General features: G+C 38.6%; 1 protein-coding gene across 3 annotated transcripts in view; it reads right to left on the bottom strand.

The window, feature by feature from the left end:
• Positions 1–21,740, bottom strand: part of THSD4 (thrombospondin type 1 domain containing 4) — a 600,466-nt gene that overhangs the window by 522,504 nt on the left and 56,222 nt on the right. For all 3 annotated transcript variants that reach the window (XM_043493644.1, XM_038420562.2, XM_043493645.1), the window contains one exon: positions 12,675–13,105. In XM_043493644.1, the coding sequence (XP_043349579.1) occupies positions 12,675–13,105 (431 nt within the window). The remainder of the gene's footprint in view (positions 1–12,674; positions 13,106–21,740) is intronic.

Below are 21,740 nucleotides of genomic sequence, written 5' to 3'. Positions count from 1 at the left end.
ACTGTCTTCAATTGTTTTTTCCCTTAGACTCCCTTCCCATGGGATCTACCTACCAACTCCCTGAGTTTGCTAAAATCTGCCTTCTTGAAATCCGTTGTCTTTAGTTTGCTGTTCTCCCTCCTACCATTCCTTAGAATCATGAACTCTATCATTTCTGATCACTTTCACCAAAGCTGCCTTCTACTTTCAAAATGTCAATCAATTCCTCCCTATTTGTCAAAATCAAATCTAGAAAGCCTCTCCCCTAGTAGCTTTCTCCACCTTTTGAAATAAAAAACGGTCTCCAATACCTTCCAAGAACTTGTTGGATAATCTGTGCCCTGCTGTGTTATTTTCCCAACAGATGTCTGAGTAGTTGAGACCCACATCACCACGAAGTCCTGTGCTATGGGTGATTTTGTTATTTAAAAAAACAAAAAAAAACCAAACAACTAAGCCTCATCCACCTCTTTTTCCTGGTTAGGTGGTCTGTAGTAGACTTCTACCATGACATCACCCTTGTTTTTTACCCCTTTTATCCTTACCCAGAGACTTTCAACAAGTCTGTCTCCTATTTCCATCTCAACCTCAGTCCAGGTGTATACATTTTTAATATACAAGGCAACACTTCATTCCCTTTTTCCCTGCCGGTCCTCCTGAGCAAGCTGTACCCTTCTATACCAATATTCTACTCATGCGTATTATCTCACCAAGTCTCTGTGATGCCAACTATGTCACAGTTGTGTTTATTTACTAGCATTTCAAGTTCTTCCTGCTTATTCCCCATATTTTTCGCATTAGTATGCAGACATATAAGATACTGATTTGATTCCCCCCTTCCCGCCCCAGTTCTGTCTGGTCTATCCCTTGTCTCTCCCTGATGCACATTTCTAATTTCAGTAAGACTAATTTTGTAAAGATAGCAGGATTTAACTTCAAATCTAACCTCTTAGGTCAGGGTGAAAATTCACTTAAAAGCTTAAAATTAAACTTAAGAAACTGAAAGCATTCATATTCGATACAAAAATCATGTTGTGAACAAAAATATAAGGCTATAAATAGGTTGCCATGATTTTCTCTTTTTAAACTACTAAAGCATGCATTAGCTTTCCGTGTTCGCAATGAAACTATTGCAACATTTTGCCAGTCCTTGAAAATTTAAAGTGCAGTTATCTAAAAAAAATAGGAAGACTGATACCTATTTTCAACAAGGAAGATGCAGCAGGAAGCAGTATACACAGTGAAGGGCTTTTTTAAAAAAAATGTTTAAGCTGCTGTAAATATAAGATTTATATATAAATATATATATAAAAAAAATTTCATCTTGAATCAGTGCCATTACATAAGCGATACCAGGCTTTATTTCTTGGCATTGTTAACTCCATGATTCAAAACTACAACTGCTCTAAAATTGTCCCACTCATACACACTCTCCAGTTCTCTTACTACTTCTGCATTGTTGTGTGTTCTAAACAGGTCTTAAAGCATACGACTGAAAAACTAAAGTTTAGTATGGAAAAACTGGTTTCAGAGTAGCAGCCGTGTTAGTCTGTATTCGCAAAAAGAAAAGGAGTACTTGTGGCACCTTAGAGACTAACAAATTTATTTGAGCATAAGCTTTCATGAGCTACAGCTCACTTCATCGGATGCATTCAATGGATTGTACTCCTTTTTTTTCTTTTTTCTGGAAAAACTGTACCTCACAAATTTTTGCCCTGTTTTCTTAAAATCTTAAATCACCAAGTAAACTCCATCTACTTCTATCAAGCTTATACTTTGTAGTATTTCAGTAAATTCTGACACACACAGCATATTTTTACTGAAAATAACTGAATTAGTAGTCCTGGAGAGCGTAGTGCCATTTACTCCCCTTAGAAAGGGACAGCTCTTAAGAGCCAGGTGGATTTGCACCATTGTTTTGAGGCAAAGACCACCATATATCACCTCACAGTACTATACCACAGCACTGCACAGCTTTGCATTCCACACACTCGCCTTTCACCAGCTTTAAATCAATCAGGAGAAAATAGTTTAAACACGAATGAAAGAGGGGAGAACTTTGACTCCGTTTTGTGTTATAAAAATATGTGCAGATCTGCACATTAACCTAGACAATAGCTTAAAGTGATGAACAGCCACCTTTGACAAATCTTTGGTCACATTAATCTATAGCCCCTGGGAATACACTAGTCCATCTTCCTATGAATAACCACACTTTTCTGGCCCCCTATAACATTGTTTGCACTTTAATATCACATTTCACTGCTATTAGCCCAATGCAGGCATTTGAATAATTAATTATTGAAATGTAATTAAAATTATACCACTATCTAAACAGGTTGGTTAATGATTTTAAACTTGAGTGCCTAAAGCGAAGCTCCTCAATCCGTATAAAAATGGGCTGATTTTCAGAGCTAATGAGCATTGGCAACTTTCATTGGCTTAGTTTTGGTTTACAGCGTTAAGCACCTTTTTTTTTTTTTTAATTTATTTTTAAACACAACACAGGTCACTTTGGTTTAAGTGCCTAAAAATGGACTTAGGAGCTTGACTTTAAACATCCTCGTTTTAAAATGTTGCCTTTAAACATTCTGTATACCTTGATTTGAATATGTGCAAATTCTGGAATACACAGAACAATAAACTATACTTGCAAAATGCACATGACGTTGGAAGGAAACAAAATATAATTTACCTCTAAGTACTATAAAGTTTCATTTTTGGTCACTTTCATATTATTTTATTAGGTAATTGATACTCTGCAATATTCTGGTCTGATTAAATCCAGACAAAATTGCAATATTTTGAAAGTGCACTGGGAAGAGTTGCTATAGCATGCATATCCAGCACATCAAGATATATTAGTACAGTACAGGTTAATATGGGAATAGCATAGCTCAAATATAGCATGCTCCCCAGAATAAGCATCCACTGATCCGAGCATTAACAGCAGGCACTGGTACAGATATAGGATAGCTTCCGATTTAATACAGAGTTCTCCTTTGTTTTTTTTTTTTATTATACTCTGAGGAAATGAAAAACTAATACAATTTAAGAGACACTCTGTAGTCCTTGTTAACCTCCCATCAAGAACCTTAAGGTAAAAGCACTACAGTACAGTTATTCTGCTTTTCCAATAACTACATGTAAAGGTGAGCTCACCCAAACCCCCGACTACTAGGGGTAGGCAAGGCATCAGAATTTGAACCCAGATACAAATCTAATTTTCACAGCCGGTCCCTATTTCTGTAATAGGTTGAACGAAACCCCAAATCCCAACATCCTGAGAGTTTGTTTTCAAAATCTGGCTCCAAATTTTGCAGCTCAGGTCCTTGTCTAACGTGTATATCAAAACTGCAGCCACATAACAGAAAAAGTGTTGGGTGGGGGAGAGGGACAACAGAAGGAGTTTAAATGCTTATGGCCTCCAGCTGTGTTATGGGGTTCATCCACAAGGTATTCAGTTATGGTGGGAGACATGTTTGCCTGATGTCACCCCAGCAATGGTGCCTATAAGTCCTTCCCCTAAAGCATTCCAAGGTGCTTTATAATTATGTTAGTTTTTAACAAATTTTGACAGCACTTTACAAAGTCTGCTCACAGTAATTTAACAAACAATATTTATTAGGCAAAAACAATTGAGATCCAGGGTACATCCTGAATTAAGAGCCGGATGGGAGATGGGGTAGCACAAAGTCAAGCTGAGGCCAAAATAACCTCAGTTAGCTATTCATTTCCCAGAAAATACCTTGCACTGAGGTCTTTATTGCTATTAGAACCTGTTCAGAATTTTTTTCAGCAGAAAAATAAAGTTTTCCCCCTGGTGCTGTCATGCCTCCTGAGTGTCATGGAAATGATTTCTCTGAATAATGCTGATGCTGTTGACCTGGATACTTTAAAGAACTTACACCCAATAAAGCAGCAAATCCTTTTTTTTTTTTAAATTCTGTTTTCACATACAAACACTCTTTGTAGGTCACAATACATCAAATTTTTATTCAGTTAGAAAAGAACAATAATGCTAGCCCCTGGAGAAGTATTTGAGCTGTGTTTCTAGTCCAGAAATTTAAACAACTTGAGAACGTAGTTTTGATTGTTTCAAACAAGACAACGAGATATGTGTTCACTTCCACAAACTGGAACTGACAAGAGTAGGTCAAGATAAGTCACATCAAAAGACACAGTTAGTGAGGTGTAAATTGGTTCAGGGCATAACAGCTGTATTGTCCCTATTGAGGTTAAGTTTAGACGTTCCAACAAGGTATATTTCCCACACCAAATACGCCATCAGATGAAACAACAGAGGTAGCTTCAGAAAGGCAAAGCCACTTTTGATAACCTGTATTCTCTTCCCTTCCCTTCTGTACAGTGCTAGAATTGCCCAACTCTTCTTGCAAGTCCCAGGCAGAACCTATGTGGCTCAAAGAAGCTCAGCAGACTTTCACTTCAACTGCTGGCGCCAGAAGAAAGGAAATGGAGCCGTAGCAATGTGAAAGGTTAGTAATTTTTGGATACTTTCCTCAGTACAAATTCTCCCTCTGACCCCCTTTCCACATACAAAAATGCCTTAAGGAAACCCTTCCCCCATTAATATGTTTCCAAAACTATAATGAGACTGATTTTTCATTTGTGTGGGGATGGGGAGATGTAATTACTTTCAACTTGCACTGTTTATCTAAGTCTGTGTTATCCACCCACCTCATTAATGTCTCATAAATCTCACTGACGTTTGCAATTTTTCCTTCTTTCAATAAAAATACACACACATGCTTAGTTCAGCCTAGAGTCCACATCAGCTTCTGCCAATGTTGATGCAGCCACAGGGCTCCACAGTAAAAATTCCACTTGCAGAGGGAGATGAAGTAGCAGTGACAGAAAGAAGTTGCAATTGTCCCTCCACCGCATGTGGGTGTGTAGGTAGCCAGTGCAGCTCAACAAGTGGGCGCCACTAAAGGATATGCTGACTCAGCACAGTTTCTTAGCAGGCTCAGTTTAACACTGCCCTTTCCCAGAAAATTCCTCCCAAGGGAGAGCAGGCAATGTCAACCCCACCTTCTCCACTCAAGATGAATCCCTCATCCTTTCTGGTGCCAGAGATAATTGACACCTTCCACTATCCACATCAATGGAACTCCCCATGTTCTTTAACGTTTATCACTTTCATAGCTGCTAGGATCTGAATTGCTCTTTTAGGCCTCAATCCTCCAATTTAAAACATGTGAGCAGGCCCCTGCACCTTGAGTCCCTCTGAAGCCAGTGGGGTCTTACAGAGGCCATCTATGTGCTATCAATTGCATGACTGGGGCCTCAACTCTCTTCATTTTTGAAATTTCACTGGTGAGAAATGCAGAGCTCTCGGAGCTTTAGACACTAGTCTGTGAAAGCTATTTCTGTTGCAGAGGTGTTTTCTGTTTTGAACGCTCTTCCTTTCTGCATATTCTATCCCCCTTTTTAATGTGGCTGCTTGTTTTTTAGATGCTTTAGTACTTGGATTTTTACACTACTGATTTTATCCTGGTTTGTTCCTGTTCCTCTTGTTTTAAGTGAAGTGCTCCAAATACCTCAGCTGGCAGAGATGATGCTCTAAGAAGTAAAATCATTATATAAAATTATCATACAGTTAAACAATTGTAATGGCCACTTAGCTCTCCAGACAAAGAGAGTGTACTCCCCATTTTACAGTTAGCAACCAAGGGATCTACAGCATTTTTAACTCCCACTTTCAACTTACTGAATTCATGGCTTCCTGATAAATACATGCACTATGAAGAAATTCTAGTTACAATGCTCCAAGAGAGCATCAGTTGTTAATGATGTGTGTTATTTGCAATATGTTAACACTAACAATGTGGTAGGCGCTGTCCAACATACCATAAGGGCAGCCCCCTGCACCAATTTTTTTTTCAGGCATTACTATAAACGTGCAAAAAAGACAAACAGAGGTGATTTGGGATAGCTTTGATTTTAAAATGGACTTTGGCTTCCCATTAATCACCAATAAAATCTGAGCCCTTTGGAATTAAAACAAATTAGAATGGCCAAGACTGAGGTTTAAAAATTGGCCACTACATATGAAAAGTATTTTTTTCCAATCAGTTTCACAAGAATTTTTATTTCATGCCAAATAATGTAATTGCATTCAAGTGGGAACAGATTGTAAGCAACTTTGGTTTGTTTTTTTAAACGTATGTTATTTAATTTTTATTATCAATTTTCTGATATTCAGTACCATAATTCCTTTTAAAAGACACAGGGCCCAGTTCTGCAGCCCTTATTCACCTGGGTCCCAATTCAAGAAAACTTCTATTTTTAGGGCCAACGCTTATGCACTTTAAGTCCTTTCCTGGATTGGGGTTGTGATATATCACTGAATCATGCAATTAGTCCTACTGATTCCTTGAAAAAGTATGTACTACTCAGTGTGAGTAAAGATTGCACAGTATGCAAAACAGCATTAAGAACAAGACAAGGAATGCCAGTAACATACCAATACTATATATCGATGTGTATGAGATCCATATAGGATCCGCATTAGGGGAACAAGAGGACCTCAGGATCATATGGTAAACTAATACAAAAGCATTCTCCTTAAGGATTATTGATGGGGGGAAAAAAAAGGAAATAAAAGAATAAAATCCCATATCAAATCCCCTCCACAAGACCTGGGAAGATAAAGCAAGTCAGCAGGAATGTATTTTGGAGATGCTTAACTGCTTTGCCGCACATTTTAAAGAAAATTTGTTTATTATTATTAATTATGATTATTATTATTATTACTGTCAACAGCTTCAACAGTCATAACATCCAATATTTTTCAAAGCCATTTCTGAAGGAGAATCTGCGTCTTTCCATTTCAAACAGGATTACTTTTTAGTGACCATCAGTGCTGCTAAAAGCAGCTTTTTAAAAACTCCCTTATTTGCAGCCTCAAGGTTTTTATTAGGGCCCGTTAAAAAAAAAAATCTGTCAAAAATTAGGTTTTCGAGTAACACTAATTTTTCATGAAAGGAATCTGCTTTCCAAGAACAATGTCCACTTTTCCATCAAAAAAGCCTAACATGAAAAAAAATTATTCAGAAATGACACCCTGGTTCCGCTTGAGAGTTGTCTTTCCATGGTGATGAGTACTGGATACCTCATGCCTTCATCCTTTTCCCTGGGTCAGGCTACCCAGCTGGACCACATCTCCTATGACTCACCACAACAAGAGAGGAGACCATAGTGCATCATGGAAGATGTGCTACTGCCAGAGAGCCTGGCCTATAAGGAAGAGTGAAGACATATCTTCCCCAGACCACAACTCACATGAGGTACCACAGGTTTCAGAGTAGCAGCCGTGTTAGTCTGTATTCGCAAAAAGAAAAGGAGTACTTGTGGCACCTTAGAGACTATATACTCCTTTTCTTTTTATGAGGTACCACAGCAGCACTTCCAAATAAAAATGTTCAGTGGTCAGCTGAAAGTTTTCCCGTTTTCTATTTTTTTTTTTTTTTTTTTTTTTTTTTTTTACCAAAAAGTTCAATCTTTCTATGAAAGAAAACCTTATTTTCCAATGAGCTCTCACTAGTATTGTTATTTTTATAGCACTTAAGTCTGTGCTAGGCAATTTGCTTGCTCCCCAACTCAGAAGGTTTAATCCTGCACACACCTACTATACACATAGCACCTATTATGGTAGTATTCCCTCTTCAGTTTCACTACTTACAAAATTACGCAATACACCTGGAATAGCAGGGAGGGATGTGGTGATCCTGATTGCTTACAATTCTATATCCCCTTCAATAATGGATTAGAACCACTAACGTTTAGTCAAATCTCCTTTCATAAACATTTAAAAATAATATGGGATTTAGGACCACTTTGTCAGTGAGCCACTGCTTTGTGGGTGTGCAAAATTTGTGCAAGGGTCCACTTGCACCCCTTGAAACCTGCATATGTATATGCAAATTATGCCTTTAGCTATTTGATTTCCTCACACATATGCAGGTTATATATAAAATAAGAGCTAGAGATAGAAACATGTCTGCACAGGCATAATACAGTGCTAACGACTACAAAACCCTTAAGGGCCTTTTGGGGCATTTATATTAAAAGAGATAGCAAAAGTATGTCCTGCATTTTGCTCAAGGAAATGAACAGTTTATATCCTCTCAGTGTTATGATCTTCAGTGGCTTTCCTGTTTTCAATTCAGCCACATTTATATTTGATGGAGGGAAAAGGTCAAATAGAGACGCTCTTGATCATCCAGTGTTCTGAACACTGTGGCCGATACTGCTGTTATTTCATCCAAATAAGGTACAAGACTCCTTTACCTTCCTGTTGCATGATAATAAAATACTGCGTTCTACAATGTATTCAAACTATATAATGTTTTTATTTCTTGTAATTACTTCTCAGAAGTTCAAGGATATGCAAGTCTTCAACGATATTCTTTATAACTTAGGCAAAATTATTGTCTCCCATACCCCTCCATCCTCATCTCTCAGTTCTAAATAGAGTTGGAACAATCATGACTGTTTTTATTTAGGGTCTTCTAGCACTATATCTTCCTAAAACATCTTCAGTTTTGCATTGACACCATCAATAATGTCCACACAGCTCCAAAAACCATGTTTATTGTGGCAAAGAGTCATGTAGATAAATAGAGGAACTGGAGACAAGGTAGTAAGCTTTTCTTAGAGCATCATGATGGAGCTGTCATTTTCTAAAAGATCTTGATCTCACTGAAGAATGAAATAATTATCAAATTTTAAAAGTTAATAAAAAATAAAAGACTTATTAATTAGGATTAGAGCTGGTTGACAAATTTTCATTGGAGCAGTTTTCTATCTGCAAATGACATTCAATTAAAATTAAAATACTTAAAGGGAACATGTCATTTTGATGATATTTTCTATGGGAAAATTTCAAAACAATTCAAACTGTCATGTTTTGTCTGGACTTTCTCATTTCATATGTTGTCTAGTCTTTTGTCATTTTAATTTCAGTGTTAATCAATTTTAACGTTGCATTATAATTATAACATTTTATATTATATAATGTTTAGACATTATTAAAACAAAAAGTTTTGATAAGGTGGCTGCAGTTTTTCCAAGAGAAAATATTTTTGGAATCTTCATTCCACAATAAATTTTGACTTTTCATCCCAATTTGAAATGCCATTTGCTGACTAGCTCTAATCGAAACAGTGCTTAACTGGAAAAGCCCCTCTATGTTCTCCTAGGGAACAGAGCTAACATTAGAACAATAAATGGAAGTGAGATCCTATATTAGTATGTGCTGACTCCAGAACTAACTCAGCACCCTGTCACTCAGTTCCCCACCAGTTTACATTAATTGAGCTCCGATTGAAAGACAAGGAGTTGGCAGAGGAGGCCAATTAATGGAGTGGCGATCCTGCTGAGGGGCTAATGGCATGGAAGACTCCCCAGCAGCTAGGACTATATAAGCAAACAGGAGGTTCTTGAAGGAGATGGAGAGATTAAGGAAGGCAGAGGTAGGCAGGACTGGCTGCTGCTATTACTGTACGGTACTCCAGAAGCAAGTCGGGAAGCTGACTACGGATTGTAAACATAAAATATAACCAAGCATAATATATACATGGTGGTTAAGAAGAGCTGGAGTGATTGTGGTCAGTTACTGAGGCTGGAAAGTACTCTCAGGAGACAAGCCAGGACAAATCCTAATTCAGAAAAGTATTTAGTATGAGCTTAAGTGCTTTCCTGGACAGGAGAATCAGGGTCTAAATGACTACTGCTTAATTAGGACAGTAATAGAACAATTTATGTTTAATGGGGACAGCTTCTGCCAGCACCAAATCATTAAGTAGCACTTCACCTAGCATGAGACAGGTATGAAATTCTACCATCCAGATATACACTGCAGAAGTTGTCAAAGTAAGAAGAAAGTTCAAATGCTGTGGATATCGTTTTCATTCAGTGCACTTACATAATTTCTCTAGGTATTCCTGCTGGAGCAGTACACTTCTCTCCTCACATATACACAATACGAACAGAGCCACAACAGAACCCTAAGGTCCAAGCTGCTTTACTCCCCCCTTCCAAAAAAAGGAATCCAGTAAAAATTTTAAAATAGGTCAAAATTTGGGCTAAGCTCTCCACTCCCTTGCCCCCCGCCAATTAAATTTTCTAACTCTACCTGATTAGCTGATTTTTGCCATTTATAGTTCAGTGTTTCTACATTCTCAATTGCATTAAGATACCATTCACATTTGCTGATTCCTCTACTTTCCTGGTCGGCTGCCTGAGAAATCTTCCACTTCTTTCCAAAATGTACAAATGTAGTTTGCTTCTTTGAAGAACGCTCATTTCTCATGGAATATATTTGACTTGGAAACAGTCCCATTTCATCTTACTATGCTCTCAGATGTTAGCTCTTCTCGGTCACAAATCTTAATCCCTATTTCTATTGTTTTAAAGAAAACTACTACAATTATGGATCATATATAAATCTGAAAACAGTAATTGTATATATTCCAAAAACTTTGAACTCATTCTCTACATTATTAAAATACAGACTTTTTTGAATGACTTGGGACAGTTTCTTATACCTCCCCATTTTATGGTCTATTGAACACATTTTACAGTATATAAATCGTATGTACAGCTCATTAATATTTGGAATTCATTTGCTACCCATGATATACAGCACCCTCCCTCACAACAAACATTTGACCTCTGGATTTTATAAAATTAAGAAAACATATTAGACCTACCATACTAATCCATTTCATTTTAAATTAAAAAAAAAATCCGAGTGTCTTTACAGTCACCAGCAAAACATCTCAAAATTACACAACATAATAGGCTCTAAAGCCACAAGTGAGCATTTTACAGAAGGAGGAAATAATTTGTTACATAAATAAGATTTAAACACCTCACTATCAATCACTCTCTTTTCAAGACTTCAGCCTTGGAAAAACTGCTATACATCTGTACACAGATTTGCACATACCTAGGGAAGTGTAAAAAAAAATCTCCAACATAAACCTTCAGGACTTCCATCATAAAGGAAAGGAAAGCTGAATTAGGCTTTATCCTCATTTTAAGGTTCCATATTATGAAGCAGCTGTAGTGTATCCTGACTTCTGCACAGTGCTCAGTACTGAGTTCTGCCCATTCTCATCTCCTAAATGTTCTGTTCATCTCCTTTTCCAACTGCAGAGGCTGCTCTAAGCTGCGCCAACCACCAATGGCCCCAAGGAACTGCTATCGCAGCTAGGGATAGCCAGAGTGGAGAGAAACCCTAGACAAGTCCAGCAGGCTGATAGTGGAAATGCTACAGAATCTGTAGCTCACCAGCGGATTCCAGCTAGACAGGGAAGGTCCCCCACAAGCTGAATCAGACTGAGACAGCTTTAGAATGGCTTTGCACTGCTGTTTCAGGGACATTCATATATTTTACGCCTTTAATTTCTGTATTTTTGGAGAAACAAGAATAAAGTGAAATCGCCCAAAACTAGAAATGTAAGAATCTGAACCTAGCCTGGTTCCAAGTAAGCTTTGACGTGCATGCCTCACTGAGACAAACAGAAGGGGAACAGGTAATTTACCACCTTTGCTGCTGCTGCTGTTTGACCAGAGAGAGTTTCCTGCAAGCTGTCAAGTCAGCCCCTTTTCCTCAGAAATGGAAACCCATGGGTGTATTACTGGGATTATCTCAGGGTAAGCGCAAGGGTTCTCAACCAGCCAGCCAATTGAAATTGAAGGAGCAAAGAAACAGTGCATAGAAAGGCAAACTTTGACAAGGAAGCACAGAGTCACAGGAACTACCCAAGAAATGAGGCCTCAAAGGTGGGCATGGCCACAGGTTGCTTGATGGTAAATGCATTCTCAACTATATTTTAAGCCTTGATATTCTGGCATGAACTAATGAAGTTCTCTCTTTGGGGAGTGATAGGAACATAGAGTTAATATTAAATCAGAAGAGTGGAGCTGTTAGAGATTGAATCATTAAAATGATATACACTGACTTCAGTGGATATTAAAGTCAGAGCTGGCCAAGGTAAGCATTTTCCTTTTTTTTTTTTTTTTTTTTAAGGTTTCATTTACTTGAAAAAAAAAATTGTTTTTTCTATAGAAAAACAAAAGGGATATGAAAAAGGGGAGGGACGACAAAAGAAAAACAACAAACCAGAAAACCAAAAAGTCCTTTTTATTGAAAGACAGGAAATTTTGATCAGAACGCAAAATTTGGTTAAAAAGCCATTTTTCATCACAAGTAGGTTTGAAGAAAAATTTCAAACCAGTTCTAATTAGAATGGGCTGATGAGATTGATACCTGAGGGGCATGGCACAGTTATCCTTTACTAAGTTTACTATGAGGTTGTCAAAGGGTAATGGATCATGGGGAGGAATTACTACATCACAAAATTATATTTTAAGCTGAGATATTAAAATAGCTTGCAGTTTTATTTTGCCTGTAGGCAAAATCATCACACTCGTTTTTGGTTTTAGAACATAAACAGCAGATATTGAAGTATAAATACATAGAGTTTCACAAGCTCTCTCTTGAGACAGCCCTCCAAAACTATTTTGTGGATATTACAGACCCATGCTATTCTTCCCTGAGATTTTCCCATCAATTAATTTAAAATCTGGCATGAAGAGACACATTCTTCAAACACACCATTTGCACCAAGCTATGGAATCAATTACACGTGCAGGAACAGTACCTCCTCTCTGGCTTGGTTCTGTGCCTTTGAGAATGCCGGCTGCCTCTCAACGTTCCTCTGTTCAGATGGCTGTCATTGCGGCTCGTAGAGGAAACTGAAACCCAAAGAGCTCTCTGAAGCTGCTCCTCGTTTCTGTGAAGTGGCACGGACGTACGGATGGCAGAGATGACATGGCTGGAATGAGGGGTCAATGGATCTTCATGATGGCGGGAATGCTGGGGTGTGAGAGTTCTTTCCAAGGCTGGGTACTGTTGCCCTGGCCTAGAATAACCCCTGTCGTGGTAATAGCTTGGGAGGCAGGGCCGGGTTTGCTCCATTACCCCACTACTGCAACTTCGAGAGCAAGCAGACCAGGGGCCCCAACTGCCCCATGTGCCTAGGATTCCTGCACTGCTGTCTTCAGACCTTTGTTCTTCTGTCCTCTGGGGAACCTGAGGACACAGATGGACAGAATTAGGGTAGCTAGAAATTGCACTGCAATATAAAGGAAAGCTCTACTTTCCTTTTAAAAGCTATTCATTCCATCCCCATGGAAATTAAAACCAAACTGACTGGGAGCTGATTAATTTGTATTTATTCAGACACTATGTCAGACATTTGCTTCACTCTGGTAGCAAAGGAGGTAGCATCCCTCCTAGAACCATCAGCCCTTCAGACTAAAAGTTGTTTTTGGACTTTCTGGACAGGGCTGGATTTCCCTTTGGCCTCCACGGTGGAAAATGCTGCTCAGTGCAAAGTTCAGAAACGTGGAGATGGAAAACTGTTTTTTTCCCTCCACATCAACAGCAAAATCAGATGGGAAGGAAAATTAGTTAAATAAAAAACCTCAAGTCACTTACCACACAGTGACTGAAAGACAACATACAAGATCAGTGTTACATTTTTGTTCTGTGTGACAGAGACTAAGATGTGTCTGCTTGTTTCTCCCCTCCTTGTGACTGAACAATAGTGATTGCAAGTGGTAGATTGAGGTTTACATGACATTTCAGCCAGAACTTTTTACAGAAGCAGCAAAACCAAAGAGGACAAGAAAGCTGCATTATTGAAAAAGTGCACTGCATCCTTTTTCTTTTCTATTAATGCAATCTGCTAAGGGCTGGATTGTAACCTTACAACTTCAGAAGCAGGTCAGGAACTGGATTATTAATCTACTTCCACATTGTTCAGAGAGAGAAATAAGATGATGCAGCTTTAACAGGAGCAGCTTACTTCCCTCAGCTGCACAGCCTATTCCCCACTCACCTGCAAGGCATGAGGAGCAGCAGCCAACCCATGACTGTTCTTCCTCATGTGAAGCGTCTAGCAATGAGGATAGCCTGCACAGGGCAGTAATGGGTTTCCTAATTCCTCTGTATAGCCCAGGGTCACGACCGAGACCTTTTAGTACTCGGTTGAGTATTTCATATTTTAAATTCAAGAGTTAAGGCATTTTGATTAGACATAGTTCATGACAAGTTTATTTACTCTTAATGAATGAGACTTTGGTCTTCTAATCAAGTTTCCAAGGCAAATACTCATGATTATGGATATTCAGAAGTCTTTTTTACACAAATATCTTGTAATGTTTGCTGAAACTTGCTGTTTCAGGTAATGTTCCTGTCAATACATTTGTTCGCTAGTCTATCCACTGAACGTGAATACAAGAACCATACACTCCAAGGAACATTTCACTTGGAATGTGAAAGATGGAATAATCGTGAATAATTTGTTATTCCTTCATGTACAAATATGCAGCCATCTCAAGGACGAGCTTTTAAAAGCTAGACACAGATCTCTCTCTAGGTTACATTTTTTTTTTCAAAGGATGGCCTCTTAATAACATAACTGCCATTAATGGTTTTGTTCCACGCATCATTATGTAGTAGGGGAGATATTAATAACTAAATATTTGCCTCCAGTCAAAGTCTGATTGAACTGCAAACCCTCTCAACCAGTCAGAGCACATTACTGAACAGCTAGCTATAAACATGGGAAGGCTTTAGTGGAATGTGGTTTGCAAATATGGCTTGAATACACTATTACAAAATAACCCAAGCCAGAACAGGGTTTGTGGTGGACTATGTAACTGTCAGCTGTGGTCTACATAATCTGAAACATTTCCCCCCCTCCGAGGTTCCTCTCACTCTTTCATCACCAACCACATTAAAAAAAAAAAACAACCCTGCATTTAATTGTAACTAGCAAATAATAAAAAGCATCTGTGTTAATGTGATGTGTTCTCAGTTTCTGCAATGTTACTTAGAAAACAGGAGCAGATGTCTCTCTATTTAATATTTCTTTTTCCATGGGTAGCCCATTTGGCATCAGCCTGTTAAATCCAATTGCCTGTACAACCGAATAACTACATAATGTTGAAATTATGAACAATATGCAACAAGGTACTGATTTCTGGCAGTTATATTTGCATCTATTTCCAACAACAGAAAAGCACTGGCTCATAATATGACTAAACTACTGAGTTATTCATCAATTTTCAGTTTCTTCACTGAATACTCACTATTTATTTTTGAACACTGGGTTAACACAGCACTATCGTAAATATAAAACTGCCCCATGTTAGATTAAGATAATCATCCATCATCTTTCTTGCAACCAGCCCTAGTTTGCAGCAAAATTTACTTGTCATGGAAGTAAACGTTCATTCTCATCAGAAACATCAAATTTAATTTGTCTGGATTGCTTAGTCGTCATTTTTATGGTGATTCACTGCAACTTTTTGCGAAACCACAGGCATTCATCCAGGCAATGATTAGCATCTATCAGTTTGCAAACAAGCTCAAACAACCACTTAAAAATAAACCATTTTGTTCTGTAGAAAGAGAAACAGACAAACGTGACAAGTGTTGACCTGCCAGAGGTCTGTCAGACCTCAATATAGCAAGAATTGTTTCAGATAAAATTAAACTTTGACTGACTAAAGGCAGCAAGAAAGTAGTTTCACCCATCTTAATGTCTAGTTTTACTGCTGAGATAGCACTGCCGGCTTTAATCTAGGTATTTAAATCAGAAGGTAATAAAACAAAAAAGTCTAGCATGTCTTATACTCTGGTATATTCATTAATGACTTACGCACACAGGTTGGGGAAAAATTCTGGGAAAAGGGGAAGTTTAGATAGCAGATCTGACAGCATTTACATAGCACATTTCATCTTCAAAGCACTTTACAAACATTAACTAAATCCTCACATCAGTCCTAGCAGGTAACTAAGTGGGCATAATTCCCAGTTTGCAGACTGGGAAAACAGAGATTTTGATTTGCCCAAGGCTACAAAGGAGTTGGAGTCTGAGGGCTCATATACATACCACTGCAGTTTGGACTACATAAACTTCTTTAAACTGGACTACGTTAATTCAAACTATGTACCTTTTAGTTCACACCCACAGAATCCACACGGAGAACTTACAATACAGCACACTAGCATGTGCTGCCATTCACCCCCAAATACCTGTCCCCAGTTCTAAATGCAAGGCTTTGTACACATAGCCTCAGATGATCTATGTATTCAGAGGTCCCTGGCTCCGAATCTTGTGTTCTAATCATACCTCTGTTACTCTCCCTTCAAGGCTTCAGTTGTCCCTTGTATAATATATATTTGCCTGAAGGAAGAACCTGACGAGATAGCGGGAGTGCTCCTTTTCTTTATTGCTATGACCTTTTGTTTGCAGTTAAAATTATCTAGAGTTCTTGTAACATTTATTTCCTCCCCTGCATATGTGTCGGGGAGAATGTGAAACACATGGTGAACATAGAACCTTTCTCCACTAACCTAAATCAATCTGTCTACAGATTCGACAAATGGAAGACATCAATTAGGCCATTTAGTCCATCTTCCTGCAGAGAAGGGTTGCTTCCTACTGTATATTAACTAGTATTATCCAGTCTAATTGTAAAATGCACCAACCAAAGAGGTTTTCCTCTGCTTCCCTCAGATTACCCAACAGCCAGGATGTCTACCCTGAAATGTTTCTTACTGTCATACCCTTATTCCAAGTTATATTCCCTTTTAGTATTCTAAATTATTCCCTTTTCTCTCTCCTTGGTATGTACATTCTAAAGTGCCCTCTTAAATCTTCAGGTGAAAATACTGCCAAGTGATTTCTTGTAATCTTGCTTCATTTGGAACTGTAATCCGGTTTATGCTCTTCTTTCAATTTTTTTTTTCAATTTATTGGTAGCTTTCTTGTAATGAGGTGACAAAATGAACAGAGGTTACACCTGCAGGATGATAATTGTCATGATCTCTCATTTTCCCTTTATAGTACATCAGTACTACATATGCCTTGATCCAATCTTCTTGTAGTTCCCCAAATGTCCATTATTTACATAAAATAATTTCAGTGCTACAATAAAGTAATTTGCCAACTCTCTTAATACCTTTAAGATGTATATGAACAATCCTTCAGGAAACTACACTGAATGCTTCCTCTCCATCCTTGTTTCCTCCACCTGTAACCAAATGCCTTTTTGCTGTGGGGTTCCAAGCTTATATAATGCAGTTGTGGGACTACCTGAACCCTCAGAGCCAGCCTGCTTCCAGACTTGGGACCTCATGTTGCTCCAATACATGCTACTCCAAGCTACAGTCCTGATCTGTAAAGATAACATTTTCTCATCTTCAGTTCCACCAGCACTGCTCCAGTGTGGTAGCTGGCTGCCTGAAGCTGCTCTCATGCAACCAGAAAATGCGTACAGGGTAAGAGTGAAGTTCTCTTCTGCCAAGCCTCTGCAGCACAGCTGTACAGGGGAGGATGAGCAGGGAAACTGAATACACTAAAGACTGATCAGTCGGTTGTGTGAGAGTACGAACAACATAGTCAGTGATTGCCTTCATATGTTACTCCTTCATATTGGCTTTTGTGACACTTGTTAACTGAGTTCAGGAGAGATCATACCGTATGTGTGAAACACCTTGTATGAACTCTCAGCCAAATTCAGACACAAGTAAAATTAACAAATAGTGGAGAAAGGTTCTGTGAAAAAAAATCTTCATTCTTCTGAAACAAAAACTGCAATACAGACAAACAGCAGCTTCTTAAAACCCCAGGTCAGGGATTTTCTAAAATCCCCCCCAACCCTTCTAAAATAACTTTTCGACATATAAATATGTCCCTAATTTAAACTACAAAATGTCATGAATTTCCAGTGCCAGAAGCAAGTTCAAGGAAAGATAAAGGAAAATCTAGCCTTCCCGTGGTATAAGTCTACCAATTCTAACTGCTGGGTTGTGAGATATTAGATCTTAGATCTGTCACAGCAAACAACAGCTGACAATTGTTTGTCCTGGGCATCAGCTTAGAGAAATGTTGTTGGCAATTCCATATTTGGGGGAAAGGAGGTGGCTGCTCAAAGCTGCTCAAAGATTTAGACTGTTCAAATTAGCCTCAGCAAAGAGGGAGCAGTGGGCAGAGTGCAGGGGAAGTGCATACTGAACACAGTTTATTATTACTAAATAATAATAAGGGTAGGATTTTCAAAGCCCGAGAGTTAGGCACCCAGTTTAATAGGATTTGTCCACTAATACCCTTAAGCTCTTTTGGAAATCTGAGCCACAGTTTGGATGAGAATTGCTCAGGGATGTGGTACTACCGGTATCAGTCTGAGTTACAGAACGGATGTTTTATGTAACCACTCAAAAAAATTACAAATGCACAATCAGGGCACGATTCAACATATTAAATTCACAAGTTTAAAGTCTGGTCTCTTGTAGCCCTTGTGAGAGGTAAAACAGGGGTTTTGCAACATAGAGAAGGGTAGGTGCTCAGGCACCCAACAGAACCCATCACACACTGGTCCCAGAAAGACTCAGATTTTGGACTTTAAATTTGTGGGTGTAAACACCTCTAAAATAATCTGAAAAGGGTCTTCTATCCCTAAAGTGCACAGGGATTTAATAAATCCCTTTATGCCTGGTATAGTGGGACTCATGGTAACTAAAGCACCTTATTTTATAGGTTCGGGGATAAAAAAAGTCCCTATAAAATTTTAAAATTTTATAAAACATGTTTGTGGGGTCTGGAGAGTTAATGCTGCTGTGACCTTTAAGTGCTGTGACAGCATATGGCAAAGTTCAAGGACATCAGCTGCCTCTGGAGCTGGGGTGAATACCAAACTGAACAATAGAGAGGTGCTGGTTACAGTTTGTAAACAGGAACTGTACTAACTCAACTCATTTGTGTTTTATTTAATCATTGGTATTCTTCTTACCCAATAAAAGTCACTGTAGTTAATTACAAAGGCATGACTACCTTATTTGGAGCTAGAGACCACTCCTAAAACAGTTTTTCTGAAATGTGTCATATACAGAATACATAATGAAGCTGAATAGCAAAGGATTTATCAGTATTCATTTAGGGTTATTTCCATTATTCATTTGTAATTCACACGCTTCTCCCAATCTCATTCTGGTAAGACTGACACCGTTCCACACCACCCTCTACTCTGTAGTAGAAAGCTATACTTTTTTGTGGCAGGAGTATTAGGACCATGTCACCAGTATCTCTTAATTGAAACTGAAACAATGAGTGTGTGTGTGTTTTTACAGCTCTTAAGCTAGAGGACAAATCCCATATAGCCTTCAGCTGTATTTGAACCCACCCAAGTATAATCATGAAACTTGATCTGTGCCCAAGAGAAGACTAAAAATGTTCCCAAGATTAACAAATTAAAGTCTCTCTCTATAGCAACAGAGAAAAAGGCCACAAACATACCCCAACATTATGAAATATGCAGTCAGGGAAACTGTTAATATACTGGACTGATATTGTGGGAAGTCTTCATCTGAAGTCAGAGTAGCAGCCGTGTTAGTCTGTATTTGCAAAAAAGAAAAGGAGTACTTGTGGCACCTTAGAGACTAACAAATTTATTTGAAGTATAACTAGCAGCAGATATCCACAAAAGCTGAAATTGATGAAGGGAACTATTTAGGAGAGCAAAAGATTAAATTAATCTAACCTGGTTGAAATAGAATCATGAACTAGATCTCAGGACCAAACTCAATCCCAGCTTAAGCAGGTGCAACTCTGTTGATTTAAATAGGAGCTGTTGGATGCTCAGCACTTCAGAAGAATCAGGTTAATTATTTAAGAGCTTAACACTAGGTTTTGTGTAGGTTGGTGGGCTCTTTTATCAGTCAAGGAAAGAACCAACACCAGAGCCAAGTCTGTTTCGGGCACTTGCCTTAATTCATTGGTTAAACCAAATACGTGGACAACATATCTAGCTGAAGTAATTCCTCTGCCCCACCTTGGCTACAGTGCTCAGAGATATGGTCCTCCCCTGTCTCAGCCCCTCCAGATCTTGACTCAGGGACTTCCTGCAGGCACCTATCTTCTCCTTCAATTCTTATGTTCCAGGCCCTCTACCTGGGAGTCACTTAATAGCTAGGTTTTTCCCCCTATTAGAGAAGGCTTCTGACAGTTCTCTAGCCCAGCTGAGCTCTTGCTTTTATAAAAACCAGATCCTCTTCAGGCTATCAACTGACCCTTAGCCCCACAGCCTCAGCTGGGATGCAGCTAATTAGTCACATGTGGGGCCAGGCCCATCTCCCCTTAAAGGGTCAGTAATCCCGACACACACTTTCTTGACCTTAATACATTCAAGTTCTTAACTGCACATGAAGACTGATGTAGTATACAGGCAGTTAATTAACCCTGTATGTTAGGGAAATTGACAAGCTCAGCTGTTGAAGCTGGAAGAGAGGATAAGATCAGGAGGATTAATCACTTTAGAGCAAGGGGTACTGGGTCTTGTAAAGAGTCAGCTAGCTGCCAAGTTCCAGACCAAGGAATTTACAGCACTTTTGTACAGTAGCTCCATAAATTCATTAGCTTCAGAGAAGTTTACAAGCTCCTCTGATAATGCATGCTGAGTACATAAACCAAAGAGCTGCAGTGTAAGGAATTGACACATACAGCTCATAGAAATTTTTAAAGAAATATTATGGACAATAGTTTCATCAGGTCCAGGGTTGAATTTCTGGAGGGAGGGAAACAGAGTGACAGAATAGCCAATAACCTAGTGTTTACGGTGCTTGTCTGGGATGTGGTAGAACCAGGTTCAACTTCCTGCTCAGCCTGATTTGGAGCCAGTACGCCAACCAGGTTATTGGCTATTTGAGTGGAGGGGGCAGTATTTAAAAAAAAAAAAAATCAAGTTTTCTAAAGGTCTCATTTTTGTTTCATGTTAAACAATTTCAAAAGCTGGAATTATTTTGCAAAATGTTTCTTGGCCAGTTCTATGGACAAGTTCCATTCATGAAGGCTACAGAGCTTGTAAGCTGCACATCTCTAGATTTTTCTCTTGAGAAAACCAGAGGAATGAAAAGAACATACACTCATCCTAATACTATGTTAAAAATGTGAAATAGAGCTCTCAAAAAAGATAAAGAGAGTTCAAGATTTAGTTTCTCTTACAACATTAACTCCCAAAAGTTGCACATATAATATTTTGTTCTCTTATTTTCTTAGTAAAATGTAAACTTTAAAGCATTGTTATTAATGTGTACAATCTTAGCATATGTTATGGAAGAAAATGTAATATGATAGATTGTGTGTGCTTTATTACTTTATATATTATTCTCAAAAACATTATGAAACCAAAGCATCCAGAAATGGGTCACATGCAACTATTATTGACATTATAATAGTATCTAAAATCCCCAACAAGGGATCAGGGACTCATTGTGCTGGGCACTGTACAAATGGTGGGGGTGTGAGGAAAAAGGGGGAAAAAAACAAAAAGGAAAAAAAAAACCAACAACCACCACCCTAGAGAGTTTACAGTCTGGACAAGACTCCTTCAGAGAAATCCTAAACCAGGGGTCTCAAATTCATAGATACTAAGGTCAGAAGGGACCATTCTGATCATCTAGTCCGACCTCCTGCACAGCGCAGGCCACAGAATCTCACCCACCCACTCCTACAGAAAACCTCACCTATGTCTGAGCTATTGAAGTCCTTAAATCATGGTTTAAAGACTTCAAGGATCAGAGAAGCCTCCCTCAAGTCACCCATGCCCCATGCTACAGAAGAAGGCGAAAAACCTCCAGGGCCTCTCCAATCTGCCCT

This window comes from Dermochelys coriacea, chromosome 10, assembly GCF_009764565.3.
Source record: "Dermochelys coriacea isolate rDerCor1 chromosome 10, rDerCor1.pri.v4, whole genome shotgun sequence".
Classification (NCBI taxonomy): Eukaryota; Metazoa; Chordata; order Testudines; family Dermochelyidae; genus Dermochelys; species Dermochelys coriacea.
The sequence above is the reverse complement of the archived record's forward strand: the minus strand, read 5'-3'. Positions and strand labels throughout refer to the sequence as shown.